The sequence below is a fragment of the Pyrgilauda ruficollis genome, unplaced genomic scaffold (genome assembly GCF_017590135.1).
Source record: "Pyrgilauda ruficollis isolate IOZ18807 unplaced genomic scaffold, ASM1759013v1 scaffold23, whole genome shotgun sequence".
Taxonomy (NCBI): domain Eukaryota; kingdom Metazoa; phylum Chordata; class Aves; order Passeriformes; family Passeridae; genus Pyrgilauda; species Pyrgilauda ruficollis.
Window position 1 is genome coordinate 9,929,306 of NW_024522539.1, and position 23,111 is coordinate 9,952,416.

Genomic DNA, 23,111 nt, shown 5'->3' on the forward strand with positions numbered 1-23,111 from the left:
ACCCAAAAACCAATTCACAAAAAAACCCCCAAAATCTCAACAACAAAAAACCCCATCAAGCACAAAGCTCACCAAACAAACACCCTGTCCTTCCCAACCAGCAGTCATTTTGGGTGTTTTCTGGCCTTGACTGTTTAATTTTAGGATAATAGACAGATGTTGTCTGCTTTTTGAATTCATGTGAAAAGGCAAAATATGTGTACAAGGCGTAGTGAAAGGACACAGCCTTTTGTCTAGAGAAGTGTGAACAGACAAACCGAAGTGTTGTAAAGGTGATAGTTAAGGTGATACCTGGACACTTTCTGCATTAGCTCCACAACCTCACCTTCTTTAAAGAGCTAATTATTTGCAGGTAAAATCATAGGGAAATTCAAGTCTGTGATTTTGGGGCTGGAAATCCCAAAGGTTGTTACATATTTGATGGCTGATGCCTTTTCTTAATCATCTTCTTGAGAAGGGTCTGAGCTGGGTTTTTATCTGTGGAATCATGTGGGGGTGTGAGCTTGTTTTCCCTTTCCATCAGCTATTTTACAGAGGGAGATGATTTGGCTTACAGCAACATCAAAGACAACTGGGAAGGCTAAAAAATGGGTATCAGTTTTAAGTGGTTTGATGTAAACTCTAGGTAGGTTACATCCTGCATGGAGGTAAAGTGCAGTTAAATAGCTCAGTTACAGAAAATACTGTAAAATCCAAAGCTCAGCCAGGCAAGAAAATTCCTGCCAGTTTTGATTCAGTTACCAGTAGTAATTTCTGGAAACTTCACCTTTAGTTTATGCATTCTCCAACTACTTATACGGAGCATCAGTAATGTCTTGTGAGAAGAGAAGGAAGAATGGAGTTAAATTTGGGTTTTGCAGTCTATACATTTTGACATTGCCAGAGAATGCCCAAAAATGAAAATAAGGTGAAAATAGCAAGTACTGAAATAGAATGTGTTGGCATGACCATGTATGTTGAAGATTGGATGACTTGCTGCCTGGTGTCTCCAAGGATGCTGACTTCTTCCCACTGTGTTAGGTTTCCTGAGTTCCTAATAAACTGCCTGCCTGATGAGCTCCTCAGCTGTCTGGGTGAATGCAGTGGAACAGCCTGTCCCCAACCTTGCACACAGCCTCTGGCCAAGCAGAACCTGCTTCATTCCCTGCCTGGGGACAATCCTAGGGGCAGCTAGCTGGTGGTGCCTGGCTGCAGTTCATCAGCATCTGTGCAGATATGTGGGGGCTGTGTGAGTGCTGCATTCCAGGAGTCCCTGGGCAGCAGTTTCCTTTGACACTTTTTAGCAAACTCTGCAATGTGGAGCCACCAGTGTAGTCCCTCTCTGCAGACTCTGCCCACCTCTGCAGGATGGGCACTCTGGGAAGGCTGTCTTCCAAGGTACTGTTTTCCTTCTGGAATATACTTTGAAGTGAGCTGCAGCAGCACTGCTTTATGTGCCTATTAGAAGAACAGGTAGTGGGGCAGCATGTTTGAAATGTGCTACATGCTTCTTTGCTTTCCTTTGCTTTTCTTTGTTGTGATTTTGTCTTCACCTTCCTTTTTAAATGTCATGTTGTAAAAAATGCAGGCTTGCTTTCACGTTCACATTGCCTTTCTTGAGAAATTCTAGTGTCAGTTATCTGGATATGAGAAAGTGTGTTCCATGAGCTCCTCAACCATCTCTGTTTACAGATATCAATGAGTGTGAAATTGGAGCCCATAACTGCGACAGACACGCCATATGTACAAACACTGCAGGAAGCTTCAAATGTAGCTGCAGCCCTGGCTGGATTGGAGATGGTATCAAGTGCACAGGTAAGAGTTTTATGAATTTGTACTTACTTGTAAAGCCAGACCACAGTGAGGTTCTAGTAATTCTGAAAAAAAGTAATACTACACCTATAAAATGTGAAGGCAAATGGTTATTGAACTTGTTATGTTGATTTGACATGATCTGTTGGAGAACAAATTCTCCACTGTGGTATCTGTGAAATCAGCATTATCTCATGTTTGGTTTGTGAAATGATGAGAACAGACTGAACCATGGAAAGAGATGCTTTGTGGTTGAGGGCAGCTGATGGGAGGCAGTGAGGGGCCTCCTGGTGCTCCCCTTGAAAACAAGGTACAGGCCTTAGTACTGAATGCCCTGGAGCTTCCTCAGTCACAGTTATCTTGTCACACTTCCTTGATGGGCTGCAAATAAGCTGTTCCCCACTTTTTCAGTCAGATGGCCATACATATGTATGGGTTTATTATGGAACATTATTTAAAGTAGAGCTTCTGTGTGCCATACACTATTTAAACTCTGTATTAATGTATGGATTTTTTAACTAATTTTTTTCCCCTTTTTTATTACTTTTAAGATCTGGATGAGTGCTCCAATGGAACCCACATGTGCAGCCCACATGCTGACTGCAAGAATACGATGGGCTCTTACCGCTGCCTGTGTAAAGAGGGTTACACTGGGGATGGTTTCACTTGTACAGGTGAGCTGTCTGAGGAGAGCAAAGGATGAACTCCAGTGGTACCATGCAACCTAAGTTAGTCTGTGATCCAATACACAAAAACAGCTTTTAAACATTTGAAATTTTCATTAATATGTCATCATTAATTGTCTTCTCCTTCACCTAAGTTGCCATAGCTTAAAAGAAATATTATATATTACACATAGTCTAACTCAATCACTTTTTTCCCTTGATAAAATGAAATTTTTCATTGAGCTTTTCTTGTTAGTTTAAATGAGTGGCAAAATTATTAAAACAATGCTTGATTATGTAATTTGGCTAGTTAGTAAACGATTCCATTGGCTACTCACCTTAATACTTAAATAATAGGGCATATGCATCAAAATTACTTCACAAAATTGCCTAAAAATGTTTGTCCTTTCCACAAGTGAGTGTGTGATGTCTGCTTTACTCCATCATCCTGAGAGCTGGTGTCAGGATGCAGTACTGGCATGTAGAATGAAGGAAGTAGCTGCTTCTGAAACCTCATTTTATGAACTGTAAATGAGATGATAAAACTTTGCTAGAGAGATGTTTCCCACCCACACTTCAGTCTTCTGCTTTGAAGAACAGATTAGCTCATGTGTGCTTAGTCATGAGGAGCCCTGCTCTTGCTCTGAGGATTGCAGTGTGGCTGGGGATGCTCGCTGCTTGGAGCAGAGCCATGTGGCAGAGCTGGTGGGCCAGGTTGTCAGCTGGTGCAAATCAGCAGCACTCTATCAGCTGCAGCAGGTTTTTAGAGCATCTGAGAATCTGGATTATTATGTTTAAGGCTGGATTTGAATAATTCCAAATTCTAAGGAGACTTTGAAATTCTGTTTCATTCTCTCAGTGTAATTTCATCTTGAATCTGATTCAGCTGCCTCAGTGGCCTTCCTAACCCCGTGCTCTTTGTTAATTTCCTGTATGATGATTTCCAGGAGTCTGTAACCTACACCCTTCAGATGGAGTGCTTACAGAATTTCTGCATTCAGTAGAACTTTTTTCTGTTTGGATACTTTATTGTTTGTGAATTCAAGAGGTGTCTGGGACTCAAGCTAGAGCACTCAAATGTTCTGTAAGCCCTCTGCCAAGGTGTGCAGTGTGCAGCATTCTCCCTGGTAGGTGATTTTTGATTTACCAGCCATGGACTTTTCAAAACTCATGCTGCCAGCCAGACTCTGTTGCAATAAGGAGGTGTTTTGGTGATGTGTAACATTTCAGCTTGAGAGTAAGGGCCATGATCTATCCAAAGGTGAGTGGAGTCCAGTAGGAAGGCTGTTTCTCTCATCAGCTGTTAACCTGATAGTTTTGATGAAGCTCTTTTCATGCCACTTTTTGTCACTGTTTTGATGTTTGGCATGGAGAACTGCCTATTACCATATGTTTGCTCACTGCATAGTAAACCTCTTTTTTTTTTTCCAATTACTGCCTCTAGGCTTCGCTGTAATAGAAACAATAACTATAATAAGTTTCATGTGCTCATTCTGAGTCTAAATTTGACCCTGTGTCTGCCTCCAGTTGTTATTAACTGGAGCTACTATAAGAGTCCGTGCCTTTCTTTTTGATTTTCCATTTGATTAGAAGTTGTATTTGCAACATGTCAGGGGTATACAGAGCTGTTACATGTAGTAACCTCTACACATAACTAGATTGCAGTTTCTTCTGCACGTGTTCAGAGAGAATAATTAAAATGCTTGGAACACTGAACGCTTCAGCTCAAATGTTGGTGAGAAAACCATCTTTACTGCTAATTTGCAATATCTCTTCCTTTTACAGACCTCGATGAATGCTCAGAAAACTTGAATCTCTGTGAAAATGGGCAGTGCCTCAATGCCCCCGGAGGGTACCGCTGTGAATGTGATATGGGATTTTTGCCAAGTGTAGATGGGAAAGCATGTGAAGGTAATTCTTTGTAAGCTCTAAGCAACACTCAACAGATTCTGCCTTAATACTATTTTATGTTCCAATTTTTTACAATTGTTTGCTGTTGTGGTTGTATTGAGAACTGCATGAATTTTTTAAATAGTATTTGCTTTTTTGCACTTCATACATTTATTATGGACCTTTAGATGTTCATCTACCTGCTGTATATAAAGAGAACAGCTTTTCAAAGCCAATCTTATGATATATTATTTTGGGGTCTGATTGGTTATCCAAATGGCACTGATAGCTGCCATTTCTTCTTGATCATTGATGTCCAGTTCTTCATTTTATTCAAAATGATTAAACAGAAAAAGTTACTTCACATTGGTCTGTATGAAGCTGAAAAACAGGGATTTGGTAGCCAATACAATGCATATGCTTTGAGGGCTTCTGTGAGGTGCAGAATCAGAGTGTGAAGCCTTGCAGGAAGTCTGCATGACTGTACCAAAAATAAAAATCCTTTTTGTTCAGTTTCAAAAGTGAGCTGTCAGTTAACAGTTTACAACTAGTTCATAAGAGCTTTGCATATACAAAGATTCAAAACAAACAAATAATAAACATGTTACCAACATGATTAAGGTCATATATTTGATTTGAACATTTGAAATCCTCATTTGTTATAACACTAATGAGTTAAGTCAGTCAAGAAGCTGCAGCCCTATCATCTGACATAACTCATGACAGCTGGTATTTAATGGAGTTCATAAGTACCTCACTTTAAAAAGGATTTTTCCCCTTGAAAAGTGGTCTATTTTTTAGAAATCTACTAAGATAAATAATTTGAGAGTGAGTTTTTCTTTAAACGAAACCAATATTAGGTTTCATAATGTTTCATGAAACAATTTACTTTCAAACCTTTTAGCTAAGTTTAAATAGCTTTTTTAGAGGCTAGCTCCTGTTGCTAAAACAGACTTGCCTTCATGTCTCAGATGTGTACACTAAGTGCAGAATTTTAAGGTCCTTCGTAAACATGCACTTTTTTATTGTATCAAATTAGTTGTTCTTTGTGCAGTGCATGTGGCATTCAGTAAATACTGTTTCAGACTCAGTGGTTTGGAGAACAGACATAAAAGTGTCTGCTCTCCAAACTAGATCTGTCAAATGCAGAAACCCAAAGATGAATATGAAGTTCACCTTTGGGCACCGGCTTTTCTCTTGCTGGTGTCCAGCTTTCTGCAAATGACTGCTGATTTATAATAAACTTCATTTTATTAAGGCATATCTTCTGCTATGTTTAATATTGCTACTTGTCAGATTAGCCCACTAATAAGCTAGGATAGTTTCTGGCATAGCTTCCAGAGATATTGGAAGGAGCCTTTTTCTCAAAAAATCGTTATGGATTAGATTCCTTAGGCTCCAACATAAATCTTCCATGTTACTTTTTCTTGGCTTACACGATGTGCAGAAGCTCTTCCAGATCAATGCTGCTGAAAATGTTTGCAGTCCTCTAAGCCTCAAGATCAGGAAACCTCATATTTTTTTCCCCTTCTGTTCCTTAATCAGATATTGATGAGTGCTCACTTCCTAACATCTGTGTCTATGGTACTTGTCATAACCTCCCTGGACTCTTCCGATGTGAGTGTGAAGTGGGCTACGAGTTGGACAGAAGTGGTGGTAACTGCACAGGTAAAACTTTGAACAGCATGCCTTTTAATCTTCTGTCAATGCCATAGGCAGCTCCTTAGGAAATTCTGTTAAGAAGCTGTACAAATCAAACTGGATATAGGAAAATACAGACTGTATAACACAGGATTCTTCCCTACTGTATAACACAGGGTTCTCCATACCTTTTTTATGCTCCTCTTTGCTGTTCTTTGTCCACTCTGATATTCCCTTAAGAAGGGGAAAAACAGATCACAGATTTCCTCAGTACTGGATGGTAAGCTATGTCCTTGTCTTGTATTTTTCCCTTAAGTTTTTTTTAGTACTTTATGTGAATCTTGTTCATAGATTGATATTTTTCAGGAAAAAAAAAAAGTGAAAAAAAAAGTAATTTTTTCTTTTTCCTATGAAATAATTAATTCATCTCAGACTACTGTTCTTCTAGAATGCCTGTTTATTTTTCAGAGAGACCACTATCTTGTAACTAATGGATTTGTGATGGTCAGCATATGGTACCTGATGTATCAACAGTTTTTATTGTCCTTGAGTATTTGCTTACCACGTGCTGTGTTTTTCTTGCAGATGTTAATGAATGTGCAGACCCTACAACCTGCATTAGTGGCACGTGTATCAACACTGCTGGTAGTTACACCTGTGAGTGCCCTCCTGATTTCGAGCTGAATCCCACCCGCGTTGGATGCGTTGGTAAGGGACCACTCCCTGTGCTGTTTACAAAGGAAGTTACACAGTGGGGCTTCAAGCTGATTGCTTAGGAATAATGTCCTGGGTCATGGGAAAGGGCTTGATCGGGCTCTTCAATTCCCATCTTTCTGCCCCTGGCTTAGAAGCTGTAATAGGGCAGCAGGAGCATGTCCAGAGTTGATGCACCATGCCAGCAGTGCCCCGCTGCCAGAAGCAACCCCTTGGGGCTTGTTAGAGCTGTCCACAATTTACAGCAAGCAGGAGACAATTTTAAAATTCAACAAACTTAAGTTCACATCCAGCTGGCCCCAAGGTGGCAGGCAAATGAAGCTGTGGCATGAAGCCACCCGTGCTCTTGGAGCACTGAGTGCACTTGGCTAGGTGCAGCTTTATGACCAATGGAAATGCTCTTGTATTAGGCTCCAACTGCTTAGTAATCCTAATATTTCCTTGGTTTTGTTTGTTTAAGAGGGTGTAGGGATGCTTCTCAAATTTTAATGTGTTTGAAATTCCTAACATTTAGTAGATGCTTTCCTGCTTGTAAACCTTTAGTAGAGGAGAAGGCAGTGGATGTCTGGAACTGGAAAGATGTACAAATGTGAGGGAAAATGTGAGTGAAAATGAGAATAAGCCTTGCTGACGTGCCCTTGGACTTGATAAGTAAATTTCCTACTTTGTGAAAAGTCCAAAAAAGCCAACAAGTGGGGCAGCCTACCTAAGTGGAAATGCTGGGGCCCCCTGGGCAACACAACTTCCTTGCTTTTGTGTCCTGCAAGAAATGGGAGCCATCTGTAGGTGTTCTTCACCCTGGGAGGATGTGCTGTGTTTTGCTCTCTCCTAAGATGTGTTGGTCACTATGTGCATTGTGAATAGATACACGATCTGGCAACTGTTACCTGGACATCAAAACCCGGGGAGATAACGGTGGCACCTTCTGCAGCAATGAGATTGGAGTTGGCGTTTCCAAGGCCTCGTGCTGCTGCTCCCTGGGCAAAGCCTGGGGAGTTCCCTGTGAGCACTGCCCGCTGGTGAACACAAGTGAGTCTGCATTTCCTGCCTTGAACAATGTGTTTGGTGGGTTTTTTCCTAATTTAGCCAGGTAGGTCAAATACTGCTGTGCATTTGTTGTGGACATGCAAGGGACTGGCTTCCACTGGTCTTCACCAAAAACTTCACTAGTCTTTCAGAAAGATTATTTAGTCAGAATATTATTATCTCTTCTGAGAAAGTTTGCTATTGCGCTGAAAACTACTGAACTATTTGGAATAACAGATAATGTTACAAAGTAAAATCTAGTGTCTCTAGCTGGTTAGTTTGTAAATTTACATTTAAATTATCTGCAATAATCTGTTTTCAAAAACAATTGTGCTGAAAATGTTTCTACTATCATATGCTCATAAATCTGTTTTGCTTTCAGCTGAATATAAGGTTCTTTGCCCTGGAGGGGAAGGATTTAGACCAAACCCTATTACAGTTATATTAGAAGGTAATGTTTGCAATTTCTTATATTTATATGTCTGAAATTATGAAACTCTGTAGTGAGGATTTTTTTTTTCCATTGCAAACATTAATAAAATGTTTATATGTTTGTTTGGACAGATATTGATGAATGTCAAGAGCTGCCTGGACTTTGCCAAGGAGGAAAATGTATTAATACATTTGGTAGCTTCCAGTGTCAGTGTCCATCAGGGTACTACTTGAATGAAGAGACTCGAGTGTGTGATGGTATGGAGCTTTCACTTAACTAGTCTTCTGCTTTATCCTTTGAAAATAATGACAGATCAATATGCAAAGAATTAATCTTTACTTTAAAAGGAGCACAACCAGACTAAGCAGTGTAAAGCTACAGGGCGATAAAATTGAACAAGTTGAAATCTTGCATTAAGAATGTGAAAATTCCTTCCTGACCATGTTGAAATATATGCAAGGTTTTTTTTTTATTATCTTATTTTGATCAAAACATGAAAACCCAAAAATTTTTTCTACAAGTAAGACATAATTTGGTAACTGGCTATAAAAATAGCTGTTTGGTAATGGGCAATAAATAAGCAGTCAGTTAAAAGAACAAACTTTGCCCATGAATCTGGTGAACTGCTGTGTCCATGTATTTTTCCATTGCTTTTTTCACTCCTGCTGATAAGTCATCAACTGAAAATATTGGTTGTAATGCAAAACATTTTCCTTTCCACAGCACAGTCAGAAGTATGTGTCACACTATGTGCCACTCTCAAGGTGTACGGGATATAAAATCTTAGGCAGCCCATCAAGTTCTAAAATTTCCTGTTGTCCATGCTGTCTTTGGTCTTCCAGATTGTTAATAATGTTAATGTAGTGCTTATGAGATTCAAACTCACTGCAGAGATACAAAACATTCGGGCCCTAAATAAAGGCTGAACCAAAGTGCTTCATCCACATTATGCTTATGTAGCCCAACAGATGCTGAGTGGTGTGTCAAAGATACTCTAAAATTTTAAGGCTGGGGAAATATTTTTGAGCTTTTGGGAACTGAGGTGTTTTGGAGATAGTGTTTGGTTTTGGTTAGATTTTTTTAAACAAAACTTAGTCTTTTGATGTAGTAAATATGATATCTTGTGTTGGGAAAGTGGCTCACTTTCTCAGTGAGTGCTCAGTCGGAACTCCACAGGGAGCCACTTTGGTTGTTTTCCAGATCTAAGAGTCCAGAATGGAGGAGATCCTCAAATACCATTTTTGTGCAACAGATGCAAAAGCCAAATTGCTGTTTCTTAGCTATCCAGACATATCAGAGTTCCCATCTTTGCATCACAGCTGAGCTTTCCATGGCCACCTGTGCTGCTACTTCCTTTTCTGTGTGACTTCACTCCTCCATGACCTTCCTCAGAGTGCCTTCAGCTCTTCTCCACCAGTACCTTCCTACCTCAGACATTACTGAGACATTTTTGTTCTCAAAAGCACAACAAGAAAGCTTCTGTGGTCACTCACTCACTGCCTGTTTGTTCTCTTCTAGATGTGAATGAGTGTGAGACACCTGGCATTTGCGGGCCTGGCACGTGTTACAATACTGTTGGGAACTACACCTGCATCTGTCCTCCTGATTACATGCAAGTCAATGGAGGAAACAACTGCATGGGTACGTGCTGGGGTTTCTCTAAAGCTTTATCTTAGTGCATTGGGCCAGGGAGATCATCTCCCCTAAGAGTTGCCTGCTGCATTGGCCTGAGGTTTTCTTAATTTTTGCAGATATGAGAAGAAGTCTGTGTTACAGAAATTACTATGCTGACAATCAAACCTGTGATGGTGAGCTGCTCTTCAACATGACCAAGAAAATGTGCTGCTGCTCCTACAACATTGGACGTGCATGGAACAAGCCTTGTGAGCAGTGTCCTATCCCCAGCACAGGTACATTTTTGTATTGCAAAGCTATCTGAAGGCCTTGGTAACATCATCATTGCTATTAGTGAGTGTAACACCATTAGACATGCTATGTCTTTTTTTGCTCTTATGTGTCTAAAATGAAGGGATTAGTTGCCTCTCTGTCCTGGAGGTGACCAGCCCTAGTCACAATGAAGGCATATGTGGAGTGATTTGTGTCCATACTGTGTCCATTGTGCCCACCTTGTGCCAGTTTCACTGTCTCAGAGACTTCATGCTCTATATTGATTAATCCATTTATTTCTTGGATTAATTGCACCAGTTTGATGGCTTGTTGATCCACTGTTGAGGCACTGACCAAGACTTTATTGGTATTGCTCCAACAAATACAGGGTCTGGTCTGCTCTGCCTCGATTGCTGTTTGCCATGAAGGGCCTTGGTGGCAGCCAGGGGCTGGCAGAGATACCTTGGTGTGCTCTGAGAATGTTTGTGTTGAGCAGCCAAATGGAAGATGTAGGAGTGTCTCTGCTAATTGCAGGGGGCATACAGGACTCTTCCACACTGGGTAAGACTGCAGAACATCCCAATCTGGTTTGAGGTGGTTTGCTTCAAAAGCAGCTTCCTAGACACTTGATTCTTTCAACTTGTAGTTCAGGTTTTTACAAGTGAGATCTAAAATTGTATGAAACACTGTAATGCACAGGGATAGGCATAAGCAGAGCAAAATCAGCATGTGATCCCAAATGAGTAAGAACCCAAGGGAACTGACATGGTGAGTTTGGGAAAGGGGCTGCCTACCTCTGCATGCTCTGCAGGTTCTGAAGGAGTAGAAGAACTTTCTTGGCCAGAGCATATGATGACTTTTTGACTGTTGATTAATTCCAAATGCTTTAATCACTGCTTTGCTTTCCTGTTGCAGATGAATTCTCCACACTCTGTGGAAGTCAAAGGCCTGGCTTCTTCATTGACATTTATACTGGATTACCAGTTGGTGAGCTGTAATTTATGTTTTGAACTAAATTCCATGCTACCTCTGCCTGGGGAAGAGGGGAGGTTTGTTTTCCCAATTTTGGTGGTTTTTTTTTTTTTCATGTGAGGAATAACAATTAAACAGTGTAATGGAGTTCAACCCTCTGTTTAAGTCAAACTTAAGTGCAAACTGGCTACTCCTGGCTGGCAGCAGTGACAGTTGCTGCTTGTAATCAAGGCAACACAGAGCTCCAAAGAAACTGTAATCAGGGCTACATGAGCAGGGCACAAACACTGGGAATGAGAGGTCTGGGAGTAAGGCCAACCAGCATTTGGTCTGAGAGGAACTGGGAGTCTTTCCTTCAAACTAAAGCAAGATTTAGTCTGACATTTCACATCGGTCCCCCTGGGTTTTGGTTTGACACAAAAATCCTTTTTTCTGCTCAGCTGGAATATTTCTCACATATGTTATTGTGTGTTACATTTGAATCGTGAGTAACAAATTGCAAAACAAAAAAAGAGAGAGAGGAGGAATTTTAGGACAAGGAATTGAGTAAATCCCTAATGGGACTCCCTTTTGTTTTCATTTACACTAAAATGCAAATGAAAAGCAGATAATGTACCCTGTAACTAACAGAGATGGCATATAGGCAGTAATCAGATGCTTTAGCACAAAGCTGTTGCTGTGGTGCAATGTTTAGCTAGTTCGATGAAAATATTTCTAGTAAAGTGGGGAATGTAATTTTTAAAGAGGTTACAGAAATGCACAATATTTATTATTTACGAGGTCATTTCTTGGAAGCAAGTTTCCCCTTCTAGCTATTAGCTAATACCACATTAGTCCAGATTGTTGCAGAGTCTGCTCAGCTAACTGGGCCCTTCATCAGCATCAGCAGGGAGCCCTTGGATGTTGCTAACATGCACAGGTAGAAGCTGCAGCTGCAGTGTTTGACATGTGTGCAGGGGTGTTGCAGGCTGCTCTGTGCTGCCGCAGCACGGAGCTGTGCAGTGCAGGAGCCAATGGAAACAGAAGGGCTGTCCCACAGAGCCCACCAGCACAGCCAGCGAGTGCAGGCCTGTGCTGGGACTGATGCACACACAGCTTCTCACAGCTGTGCCAAGCACAGCTCTCCCTGCTGCCTTGGGGTGGAGGCTGTGGCACTCAGCCTCATGTTTGCACAGGGGTTACTCATGTCCCATACACCTGCAGGCGCAGGATCAAGGGAGAGCCCTCTGCAGGGGCAGTGCTCTGTGTACCCTCTAATATTTGCTTACAGTCCAATGATGTTACTCTCTGTTTGGATTAAAGTTCTATATAGTTACTCCAGGTGTTTGTTTCAGAACCAGTTTTGGTTTTATTCATTCTGTATATAAGAGGACTCAAAATTACAGAATCTAATGGAGAAAATTAGGGTTTGGATCCAGCAGAAAAACAAAACAAACAAACAAACAAAAAACCCACCAAAAAACCAAAACAAACAAAACCACATTATCTGATGGAAACTCCTGTCAGCTGACAATTTCCCACCATATTCTATGGCTGTGTACCTCAGTGCATATGTCGATGTTTACTGAAGGCAGAGGTTTTGGAGGAGTCTCTGAACTCTCTCATGTCAGAATATTAAGATGTGTAAGGACCCAGTAGGCAAGACATATAATTGTAATAGCAGCTGAGTTTTTTCCTGCCAAAAATCAGTTACTTAACTGGAGTGTATATAAAGCATTGGCAAGCCCTGGCTGCCTGGCTTAATCAATCAGTTAATAGCATGTTGGCAGCACTTCAGATGTTACCTGTGTCATTGGCACTTTCAAACTGTTACATAAAACTCCGAAAGTCTTTTCAGATTAACCAGGGTAAAACAGTGCAAAACTAATTCTGATGAGTGTTTGCATTCAGTCACGCTCTCCTGTGTTAAACCAAAGACAGGTCCATTGTCTCTCTGAGTGGCTCTTCCCAATGACTCCAGTGTGGCACTTGGGAAGGTGATGGGGTTCATCAGGGCTGTGGGTGGGAGACATGAGGAAGGACATGTCTTCCTCTGTATCCCTCTGTAGCAGAATATACCTTCAGTACAGAGAAGAGTCAGAACCTGAGAAAACAGGAAATACCTAAATTTCCACAGTTTGGAGTGACTCCCTCACTGTTCAGTTGGGAACATTCTGATGCTTGCATTATGTTTGATAATTATCTTAAAGGTAAATGCATAAGGACATACTTTGTAGCAGAAGCTTCCATGAAGTTCTCAGTACAAGTATTAAAAAAAAAATTATTCTTGCAGATATTGATGAATGCAGAGAGATTCCTGGAGTGTGTGAAAATGGGATCTGTATAAACATGGTTGGCAGCTTCCGGTGCGAGTGTCCTGTGGGTTTCTTCTACAATGACAAGCTCCTGATCTGTGAAGGTAGAGTGCTCCTCTCATTCAGTAGAATGGTGTTTCAGACACTGCCAAATCAGTGCCTTGAAGGCATCCTTAATGAGGAGAAAATACTGCTGTCAGTGTAATAAGTCTGTGTTAATTCAGACATTTTGAATTCTTTTGCATAGAAAATACCACATTTTCTGTCAGACATCTAAGGCTTGAAGGCACATGAGTCAGCTGTCCTGGGAAGTAATGGGTTTGGTTTTTTTTCACATTTGACAGTAAAGCCAAGAAAGAAAACAGTAGTATTGAGTCAGATCATGCGCACAATTATTTTTTAATTCCAAAATACTTTTTTTCTGATGGAACAAATATTTTTGTAAAAAATATAAACAGATGGTTGTTTATTTCTAGTGTAAACATTCCCTAACATTGTATTAGTCAGTTTAATGAAGAAACTGAAGGTAGCATATGAGTTGCTGTCATTCTCTGCTGTGTGTTATGACTGCTGATGACAATGGGTGCTGCAGGCAAGGCACTGAGAGCTTTGAGTAAATGGTTCTTCTGTATGCTGCTTCTAAGTGAAAACCAATTACATTTCTGGGAGGGTAAAATTCTCCTTTTGCAGCACCTGAAGTAAGGAAAATTGATCAAAATTTTTTTGCCCAAAGCTTTGTGACGGTGTTTACATTGAAAGCTACTAATTAATACCTGCATGCTAAAAAAGTATGCCTTTGACATCTTTCCACTGCCAGCTTACTATAAAACTCAACTTCCTCTTTGTCTGGACAGACATTGATGAATGCCAGAACGGACCAGTTTGCCAGCAGAACGCAGAGTGTGTGAACACAGCTGGGAGCTACCGCTGCGACTGCAAACCGGGCTACAGGTTCACATCCACGGGGCGCTGCACTGGTGAGTGCCTGGCAGGGCTGCAGGCTGAGGGCTGTTAAAGGCCTTGGAAAAACATCTCTCCTCTCCAGAAAGCTGGTATTTTAGATGATATGAGCTTCAGGAACTCTTCTCTTAAAGTCTTTTAGGGCATCCCATAAACACTGAGGTAATTCCAGGCCCATCCTATGGATGTGTAAGTGGGAGTTAAGAACCTAAGTAGGTGATTTCATTTTATCCCAACAAATATAAGCATTTTTCTTTAGCCCTTGAAATGTCTAGGAAGGGAAGACCATTTGATGCACTACCTTTCTGTATTTTCTGATTTTCATTATGATTTTCTATATGTGTTTTAGCAATTTATTTTCCACTTGTGTTTTTACAAATAATTCCCTGCTTGCTGCTGGAGCCTCTGTTGATAAGATAGACTTATCTGCTTGCCTGTATGCAATAACTAACTTGAAATCTTATTGTTGCATTTCCTAACTTTGATACAGATTTTAACAGGACCCGTAACATTATTTTTAAATACTCACTGAGTGGGACTGAACTTTTCTAATCTGTTTGTTTTTTCTTACAATATCTTAGTCCAGAGAGGCATTCAAGTTAGTTACTTACTTGAGGAATTGCTGAGATTTTAAAGACTGCAGTGGGACAAGCTGCTGTGCATATTATGTACTATATACATTTCTGAACAAAATAAGAATTACAACGGAAGCTAGTAACATTATCCTTGGGTTTTTGCTTCTCAGTTCTTGAGTTTTAGGAAGTGCACTTTTCCCTGCAGTGCAGTTTTTCATTGTTTCATGTGACCCTTGTGGGAAAAGGGTGTAGGGGAAATCAGAACACTACTATGAGAACTAAAACTTTGCTTTGTTAAGCTATGCAGTGGTACATGTAAATATTCAATATGTTCCTAATGTAATTGTTGTCGTTAAGGGTTCATTACAGGAGTACAGGAAGAGCAAGGGAAGGTTCTGATATGGGTTACAATTCCAAAGATGAATTGGCACAAATAGTAACACTTCCCTGTATTTTGCTCTTATTTTATATGTGGTGAAAATAAAGTTACACAATTAGAGTAAAAATAAAAGTGGTTGATAAAGTACGTGATCCAGCAAAGGAAGGAAATTCCCAACCACTCTGCTGGGAGCAGAGAGGGGTAAGCACCTTGCAGTATTGGATCAGCCATGCTACTGCATGGAAAACTGTCACACCCCTGTAGTTTTTGTGCTATTGAGTCAAACCCAGTACATAACAGCCACTAGTACTAGGAGTACTGCATTTATCTTACCTTCAAGACAGCATTCTTCTTGTGCTCTCTATTGTGGTCAACTAAATAGTTTTTCTTATAAATTAGTTTTTCACATGACTATTCATTTGCCCACAAAGCACCAGAGAGTCATAGATTTTCTTTTGTCTCTGCTCTCCTGAGCTGAAGATTAGGAGTTTTTAAGACAGCATTGGCTTTCCTTCTGCCTCCTTTAAACTGTAGTTAGCAGTGCTATCTTCAATAGCATTGGGAGAGCTTGGTCCTCAGTGCAGTCTCATCCAGAGTTCCTCACAGCCCCATGGGATGTGCAGAGGTCCTGGGGATGGGGCTGTCAGGATCGTCCATGATTGTCCCTGTGCAAGTACAGTGCAGGAAGAGGCAGGAAATTAATTTGGATACCTTAAATTCTTTGCAATTAGGAACAACTGGACTCTTACTTTTGCAACAACCTAGGGATGGTTTGCTGAGAAACTGCATCTGCTTGGCTTAGATTGCATAGAAAGGAAAATTACTGAGCACTAGAGCCTAATCAGTTTTAATACAAGCTCATGACGGCACCTCAGTTCTCATATTTTGGAGCTGCAGCATAGGAAGGAAGGAAGTATATTGAATCAAACCAGCTCTTGGTGGTGATGAGGTCAACAGAAACACCTCATTTGATTTTTCTCATTTGTCATGGAAAAAACTATGCCAGAGAGCAAACATTTTGTTTGTTAACATTTTATTTCATTTACTATTGATAGAATCCTGGGATCTGCCTGAAAGCATTTCTAAGGAGAGTAGCAGGAAGCAGTTGGCTATTGAACAAGTATAAGAGATGCCCTGCTGTTGTAAGGCAGCAGTCACATGCTGGCAGGAGAGCTCTCCTTCTTCTCTGCAGAATTATACAAAATCTCCCCTGACTCCATAGAGCAGTAACTCTTCTTGCTGTTTGAGCTCTGTCCAGTTTATAGGATCACCACATTTCATGGATGCTGCAACATGTGTATTGTGCCTGTTTTCTCTCTGCACGATGAGTTGATAAATCCAGTGCCTTTTTTCTCTCTCTAAACCTAGTGAGAAAAGTGTGGTCTTCATTCTCCTTTCTGATCTGTTGATTTCCATGAGTTGATCACTCAATTTGTGCTACAATCAAATGTGGCTAAATGCAAGTAGCTGCTTTCATGAGAATAATGCAACCTGTATTTCATATGCCTCTTTCATATCTCCTGCAGCCCTCATATAGAGGAGGCTATATAGAGCCCTCAGACTCAGACCCTTTCCAGTCTTGTGTCATTACTTCTGCTTTTCAAAGCCATGGTGATATGCTTTACCTCCAGCAAGAATTTGAGGTTGCTAAATATGATTTTTATGCTAATTTTTTCCAGGTCCACGAATACTGGAAGAGGTAATTTACATGCAAATAAGCCCATTTTCTGGGATTTACTTGGTAATGTTTTTGTCATTAATAAATTAAAAATACTGTTTTCAGTTAGGCCATGCACTGGATACTGTCTTGGCTGCTGCTAATGCATCTTTCCAGCCTTGTAGTTTAGAAGCCTTAACTTTCAGTGCTCCTCTGTGTTTTCAGATCGGAATGAATGTCAAGAAATTCCCAATATCTGCAGCCATGGGCAGTGTATTGACACTGTTGGAAGTTTCTACTGCATTTGTCACAATGGATTCAAAACCAATGATGACAGGACAATGTGTATAGGCAAGTACATCAAATTAAACTGAACTTAGGCTTTCATTAAAATAGTTACTAAGTCTGTCCCCTCTGTAATAAGGAGTTGCATTACAATATCTGAGATTGTGAGCCATTTACCATGAGAAAAAGGTGCAAAACTGGCCATTAGAGATGATAAAAAGTTGATACTGAATGAAAACCATCTCATTAAAGTAGAGTCAACCTTTAAAATTCACATCCTGACTAATGAACTGCTAATGCTTTCATTTTTGAAGAAAATAGTTCATTCTTCTTAGAATTTTCTGGAGCATCTTGTTTCATTTATTCCTTTAGGGAAGAAATTTAATAGATTAATATTGCAATGCAACAGTTATATATGGCCTACTTGTTAATAGAGTGAATGAAGGGTAGATTTATTGCCAGAAAAAATCTTTTTCGGAAATAGGTATCTTCATTAACAAGGGAATTTTGTATTTAACCCATTCACAGCTGTCAGTTGTGTGTTGTATGAACAAATTGAGATTTCTGAATACTTGCTATTAAAGATAGCTTACACTTTGGGAAGGGTGATATAGGAGCCAAAGTAAAGTAAATGACTGTTGGACCCTTGATTATTTTTGTAGCTGTTAATATCAAGTATGAAAATGTATGCAAAATCTTCTTTCTGAGAGCTTTTCCCTTCTGTTCAGTGTGGTGGCAGTGGGTTATTTCTCTCCTGTTCCTTCGTAGATATTAATGAGTGCGAGAGAGATGCCTGTGGCAACGGAACCTGCAGGAACACTATTGGCTCCTTCAACTGCCGCTGCAACCTGGGCTTCATCCTCTCACACAACAATGACTGCATAGGTGAGGAGTGCTGAGCACAGGCACATGCTCCTGAGCCTTCCTACTTCTAATAAAAGTACCATAAGTACCATTAAGTAACCCTATTTTGTCAGTCGCAAAAGGCCTCCTTGATTATGCATTGCTCACTTTTCTAGAGCCACTTGAATTCTGGCACAAGATACAGGAACATTTGGGTTCCACTCCTGTTCTGACAATTTTATAATATAGTAATTTCTTCCCACTTGCTTTTGAAACAGGATTGTGTTATCAGTTACTTTGTTGATGTGGTGGAAACAGAAATCTCGCTTACCCAGTTTCCATTGTTGCTAATGTTTCTGACATCTTTCAATGTTCTTCGTCCTAGATGTGGATGAGTGTGCAAGTGGAAATGGAATGCTCTGCAGAAATGGCCAGTGTGTGAACACCATTGGGTCCTTCCAGTGTCTCTGCAATGATGGCTATGAGGTGGCTCTGGATGGAAGGACTTGTGTTGGTGAGTGCTTTCTTTTAGGGTTGAAAAAAAGTGCAGCAAACCTTGAGCAGATATGCTTAGTGAAACAGTGGGGTCGGAGAGAACTGCCACACTGCCATCATTGTACCAAGAAGGAAACAATGACAAGAGGACAAGAAGATGACTCCTCCCACTCCTGAAAAGTTCCACCTTCAGTTTGATGGAATCAAAATTAAAGTGGCCTCAGTCAGAGATTTATTGAGTTAACAGCAATTACCTCAAATAAATTGTCTTTCTTTTCTTCTAGATATTAATGAGTGTGCACTGGAGCCTGGAAAATGCTCCCCAGGCACATGCCAGAACTTGGATGGCTCATTCAGATGTATCTGTCCTCCTGGATACATCCTGCAGAATGACAAATGTGAAGGTATGTACAGAACAATTCTTCCTCTGTCTCTTTTTTAGCTGCTCACAATTGTTACCTATTTCCTTTACATTTAAATGTGAGTAATGTTTAGTCTTTTGTGGCAGTGTACAACTCTGAACTGTAGCCACTAGTAAGTCTCTCACTTCCTAGAAAAGGTCTCCAACATTTGTTTGAACCAGAACTACTTGCTCTGAGCCCTAGAAAAATATAATCCCAGGCTGTTTCCTTGGTGGGACATTGCTGAAGTTTACCCACTACCTGAGGATTTGAAAACTAACTGTGGATTTTGCACTTGGGTTACTGCTTCCTGTTTCTGTTCTTTTTTTGGGCTTTTTTGTTCGTCAAATATGATAGACATCAGTGATGATGTAAGATTGCCCATTATGTAGTACAGCTGCCAGTGTAAATATTATTGTTTCTCATCTCTTTAATTATTTTTCTTACAGACATTGATGAGTGTGTGGAACAGCCAGAAATTTGTGCCCTGGGCACATGCAGCAACACCCCAGGCAGTTTCAAATGTCTGTGTCCAGAAGGCTTTGTATTGTCTTCCACAGGAAGGCGATGCCAAGGTAAGTTCAATCCTATTTTCTGGCATTTCAAAATTTGTTTGCTGTTTCATAAAAGCCTTTTTAGCGAGCTGTTTCTAATACAGCAAGAAAGCTCTGGACTCAGACAGTGTTTTTCATAGGGAAAACATGATAATTCTGTAGCTGGGGCCAGGTTCTGTCTTGCCCTAACATCTGTTTTTCATTAAACAGAACATTGCAATAAAAGGGGTGAAGTTAATGTTAAATGCACCAGGTTAAGCAAAGAAATTATGTTTTCCTGAAATCCTCTCTTGCACCCCTGGAAGAAATGTTGGGGCTACGTGGACTCTTGGTCGACAGCAACAAGACACAGAGATGAAGCATGAATACAGGCAGGAGACTCAAGGCGGCATTTCTGGTTTTAAGGCTCTCCTTAGCACTTACCATATTCACCATAACACTTGTTAAATGCTGATCCTCTCTGCAAACATGGGTGGAAAAAAAGATTGTTGGAAAAAATTTGCAAAAAATGTTGTGTGGCCAATTAGTACCCATCTGCTTAGGGAAATCTGAAGTGTCATTTGGCTTCCGGATTACTTCATACACAGTTCAGAGCCTAAACATGGGCACTAACAGATGAGATGCTAGAAGCTAAATATCTAGTAATTAAAAGCCACAGGTTAGTTTATTTTGTGTATAAAGAACAAGCACAACAAATTAGGAAGAGAGTTACTTTAAAGGCTTTGGAAATTATTAAATAGATACAGCATTAAATGTCTTATACACTGTGCACAGTGGGAGCCACTGATGAGTAAGACCTTTATAAGGACCTCTGTAGTTTTGCTTGGCACAGAGCAGTGATGCATGTTGACACCATAGCGAGTTCTTCCCTTCACAGTGGGCTAAATGAAATTGTGGTTTTGGTAAAAATGAATCCAACCTGCAGTAAACATTCATCCAAGTCTTCAAACCACCATGCAGTTTGGCACAGTTACTTCACTCAACATCAAGAAAGCATGTTTTAGCTGTGTTTATGTAGCTTGTATAAATGAAGTTTCTTCAGTCTGAGAGTTTTCTTTTCTTCAGGTACGAAGAAAAAAAATCACAAAAACTCACCAAGAAACAAAATCCTAAAAAGAATGCAGCCCAATCTTCTACTTTTTTAAGACAGGCCACTGTTCCACACAATGTCAGAGGAAAGTGCACACTTGTGTATGAATTTCAAAAGGGCTTCTCTCTATCCCCTAAAGGGGACTGTTCTTTTTTCAAATATCTCAGGCCAAGCAAAGTTTTGTTTAAAACTTCCCATTACCTAGGACTTTGTTAAAACCTGGACATTGCCCAGCATTGATGCTGCAGCCGGAAAACTGGATGAGCAGCTGCTTCCAGAACTGCCCTGCTGCTGTCCCCCTGCCAGCACAGAGAGCTGCCAGCTCCCTTCCTGCTGGATGCTTGTGGTCTGTGATCTCAGTCCTGTCCAGCATCCTGGTTACCCAGCTTCAGGGAATAAAATGTGGTGCCACAGGGAGAGTTTGCTTTGTTTGTGTGTACCTCCGGAAGAATGAGGAAGGAAAGGGCTGTTGAAAATTGCCTCTCATTTTAGCACTACACAATATTGTCATTGCAAGTTGATGAAAATCTCTTGACTTGAGTGATTCTTACTAGTTGAACAAAAATTCATGAGGCAATATTCCATTTTTTCAAAGAGGAGTGAGGATAAGAGGACAGTATATTTCTGCTGGACCAAAGAGGAAACCCCTTGCTTTTCCATACTGAAGTAGGAAACTGTTCCATAGCTTTTCTTTAATGAGGGAGGGGGCTTCCCTCCTTATTCAAATCTTCCACAGTCAGAGACAATGATGGTCTCTATTAACAGAGCTAGATGGAAGTTGGGTGTTTTGGTGGTGTGTATCCTGTAATTTTGCAGGTAACACCTCAAAGTGAAAATTGTACCAAGGTTACTCTAACTGCTCATAACATTTTTTTTTCTCTGTGCAGATCTGAGAGTGAGCTACTGCTTTACCAAGTTTGAAGATGGGAAGTGTTCTGTCCCAAAGTCCCGAAACCACTCCAAACAAGAGTGTTGCTGTGCCCTAAAGGGGCAGGGATGGGGAGATCCCTGTGAGCTCTGCCCAGAGGAAGCAGATGGTGAGTTATTGACTAGCTGACCACACGGCCTCTCTGAGCGGAAAGGAGATTGGGATTCTTATTAGAAGGAATTTTGAAAAATAGTTTTCTAAAAGTGTTTAACCCTAGTAATTGTCATAGATCTCTGTAAAGTAGATGCCATTGCAGTCTAAAAAACATGTCCCTTGGATAGTCAGATATCAAACATATTCCTTCTTTGCTTGTAGATTTGTTACAGTGTTTAGGTGCTGGGTATTTTGCTGTTGAGATATCACATACAGGAATTGGAAAGCAGCAAGTAGGTCCTTGATAGCCTTTGAGTAGCATTTCCTGCAAGACAAAAATGCATTTCTTCTAATTATAAATAAGTATAGGAAGAGGTGCCATAAATATGAAATCTAATTAAAATAAAACCCCACACAGTTAAACTGGATCTGCATCTGAATTTTGTTATTAAGAAAATGTAAATTTGCAATCTTATCAATGTGAATGACTTGCAAAAATAGCAGGGCATAACAAAATACAGGCCTTGAGGAAGGAAAGGACCATTGCTGAAGAAACACTTTCCTTTGTTAGTATCCTTTTTAAGACTGAGTAACTCAACATCAAGCAACTCAACAGGCCTCTGTAGCATGGTGGTGCAATTTGCTGAACGGACTGTAATTCGTGCTGACAAATGCGGTTAACAGCATTACTGGTTTCAGCAATACATGATTGCAGTTCATTTCATTCATTAGTCATGTAGATTTTTTGCAGAAAATCCTCACAAAAGCTGAGGTTAGCAGGGAGAATTATAAGTGCCAGTTGCAATATTCCTCCTAGGCCTATTGCCTGTGCATGTCTCATTCCATTGACGTGGACCATGTGAACCAAAGTCAGTTGAAAAGCACAGCTTGTGTTGCAGCATTTCCTTGAAGTGTCAGCATCTATATTTTTCACATTCCAAACTCTCCCAAAGCATATCAAAGTCCCTTTTCTCATCTTTTAAAAAAGAAATAGCTTTAAGATAGCTTTAAGAAAAGCTATCTAAATAGCTTTAAAATAGTCTGGATTAAATTATGCCTTCTTCAAAAAATATGGGAAATTTTACTTTTATAACAGAAAAAATACTACTGATACTTCTGAAATAGAAATGCTGCATTAGTTTGTTTCTTAAGGAAGTTAAATACTGCTAATTATTCACAGGATTTTGTACTTATGCATGCAGGAGATCAGATTAAATGTAAAATAAACATACAGTTTTTGCATGAATATAAGATGACAAGTTTATATATTAACATACTTTTTTTCTGGACCTGAACATGAGGAGGATGAGCTGGTAGCAGTGGTTCCAGGTACTTTGTGCAGAATGCTGACTGCCAAGATAGACTTTAACATGTGGTTTGATTTTTATGGGTTTTTTTTCAGAGGCATTCAGACAGATTTGTCCATTTGGAATTGGCATTCTTGTTGGACCTGGTGATGCAAGGCTGGGTAAGTGCCTGAACTGCATGGTGCCACTTTTACATCAGTGTCCCTTTTCCACCCATAAGCCATTCTCCAT

General features: G+C 40.3%; 1 protein-coding gene across 1 annotated transcript in view; it reads left to right on the forward strand.

The window, feature by feature from the left end:
* The window catches only part of FBN1 (fibrillin 1), a 144,800-nt gene that overhangs the window by 106,141 nt on the left and 15,548 nt on the right, over positions 1–23,111 (forward strand). The window contains exons 33-52 of the mRNA XM_041469038.1: positions 1,672–1,794; positions 2,343–2,465; positions 4,242–4,367; positions 5,892–6,014; positions 6,573–6,695; positions 7,566–7,730; positions 8,110–8,178; positions 8,292–8,417; positions 9,679–9,801; positions 9,912–10,070; positions 10,963–11,034; positions 13,292–13,417; positions 14,168–14,290; positions 17,110–17,235; positions 17,938–18,054; positions 18,398–18,526; positions 18,792–18,911; positions 19,358–19,483; positions 21,440–21,589; positions 22,976–23,041. Of these exons, the coding sequence (XP_041324972.1) occupies positions 1,672–1,794; positions 2,343–2,465; positions 4,242–4,367; positions 5,892–6,014; positions 6,573–6,695; positions 7,566–7,730; positions 8,110–8,178; positions 8,292–8,417; positions 9,679–9,801; positions 9,912–10,070; positions 10,963–11,034; positions 13,292–13,417; positions 14,168–14,290; positions 17,110–17,235; positions 17,938–18,054; positions 18,398–18,526; positions 18,792–18,911; positions 19,358–19,483; positions 21,440–21,589; positions 22,976–23,041 (2,415 nt within the window). The remainder of the gene's footprint in view (positions 1–1,671; positions 1,795–2,342; positions 2,466–4,241; positions 4,368–5,891; positions 6,015–6,572; positions 6,696–7,565; positions 7,731–8,109; positions 8,179–8,291; positions 8,418–9,678; positions 9,802–9,911; positions 10,071–10,962; positions 11,035–13,291; positions 13,418–14,167; positions 14,291–17,109; positions 17,236–17,937; positions 18,055–18,397; positions 18,527–18,791; positions 18,912–19,357; positions 19,484–21,439; positions 21,590–22,975; positions 23,042–23,111) is intronic.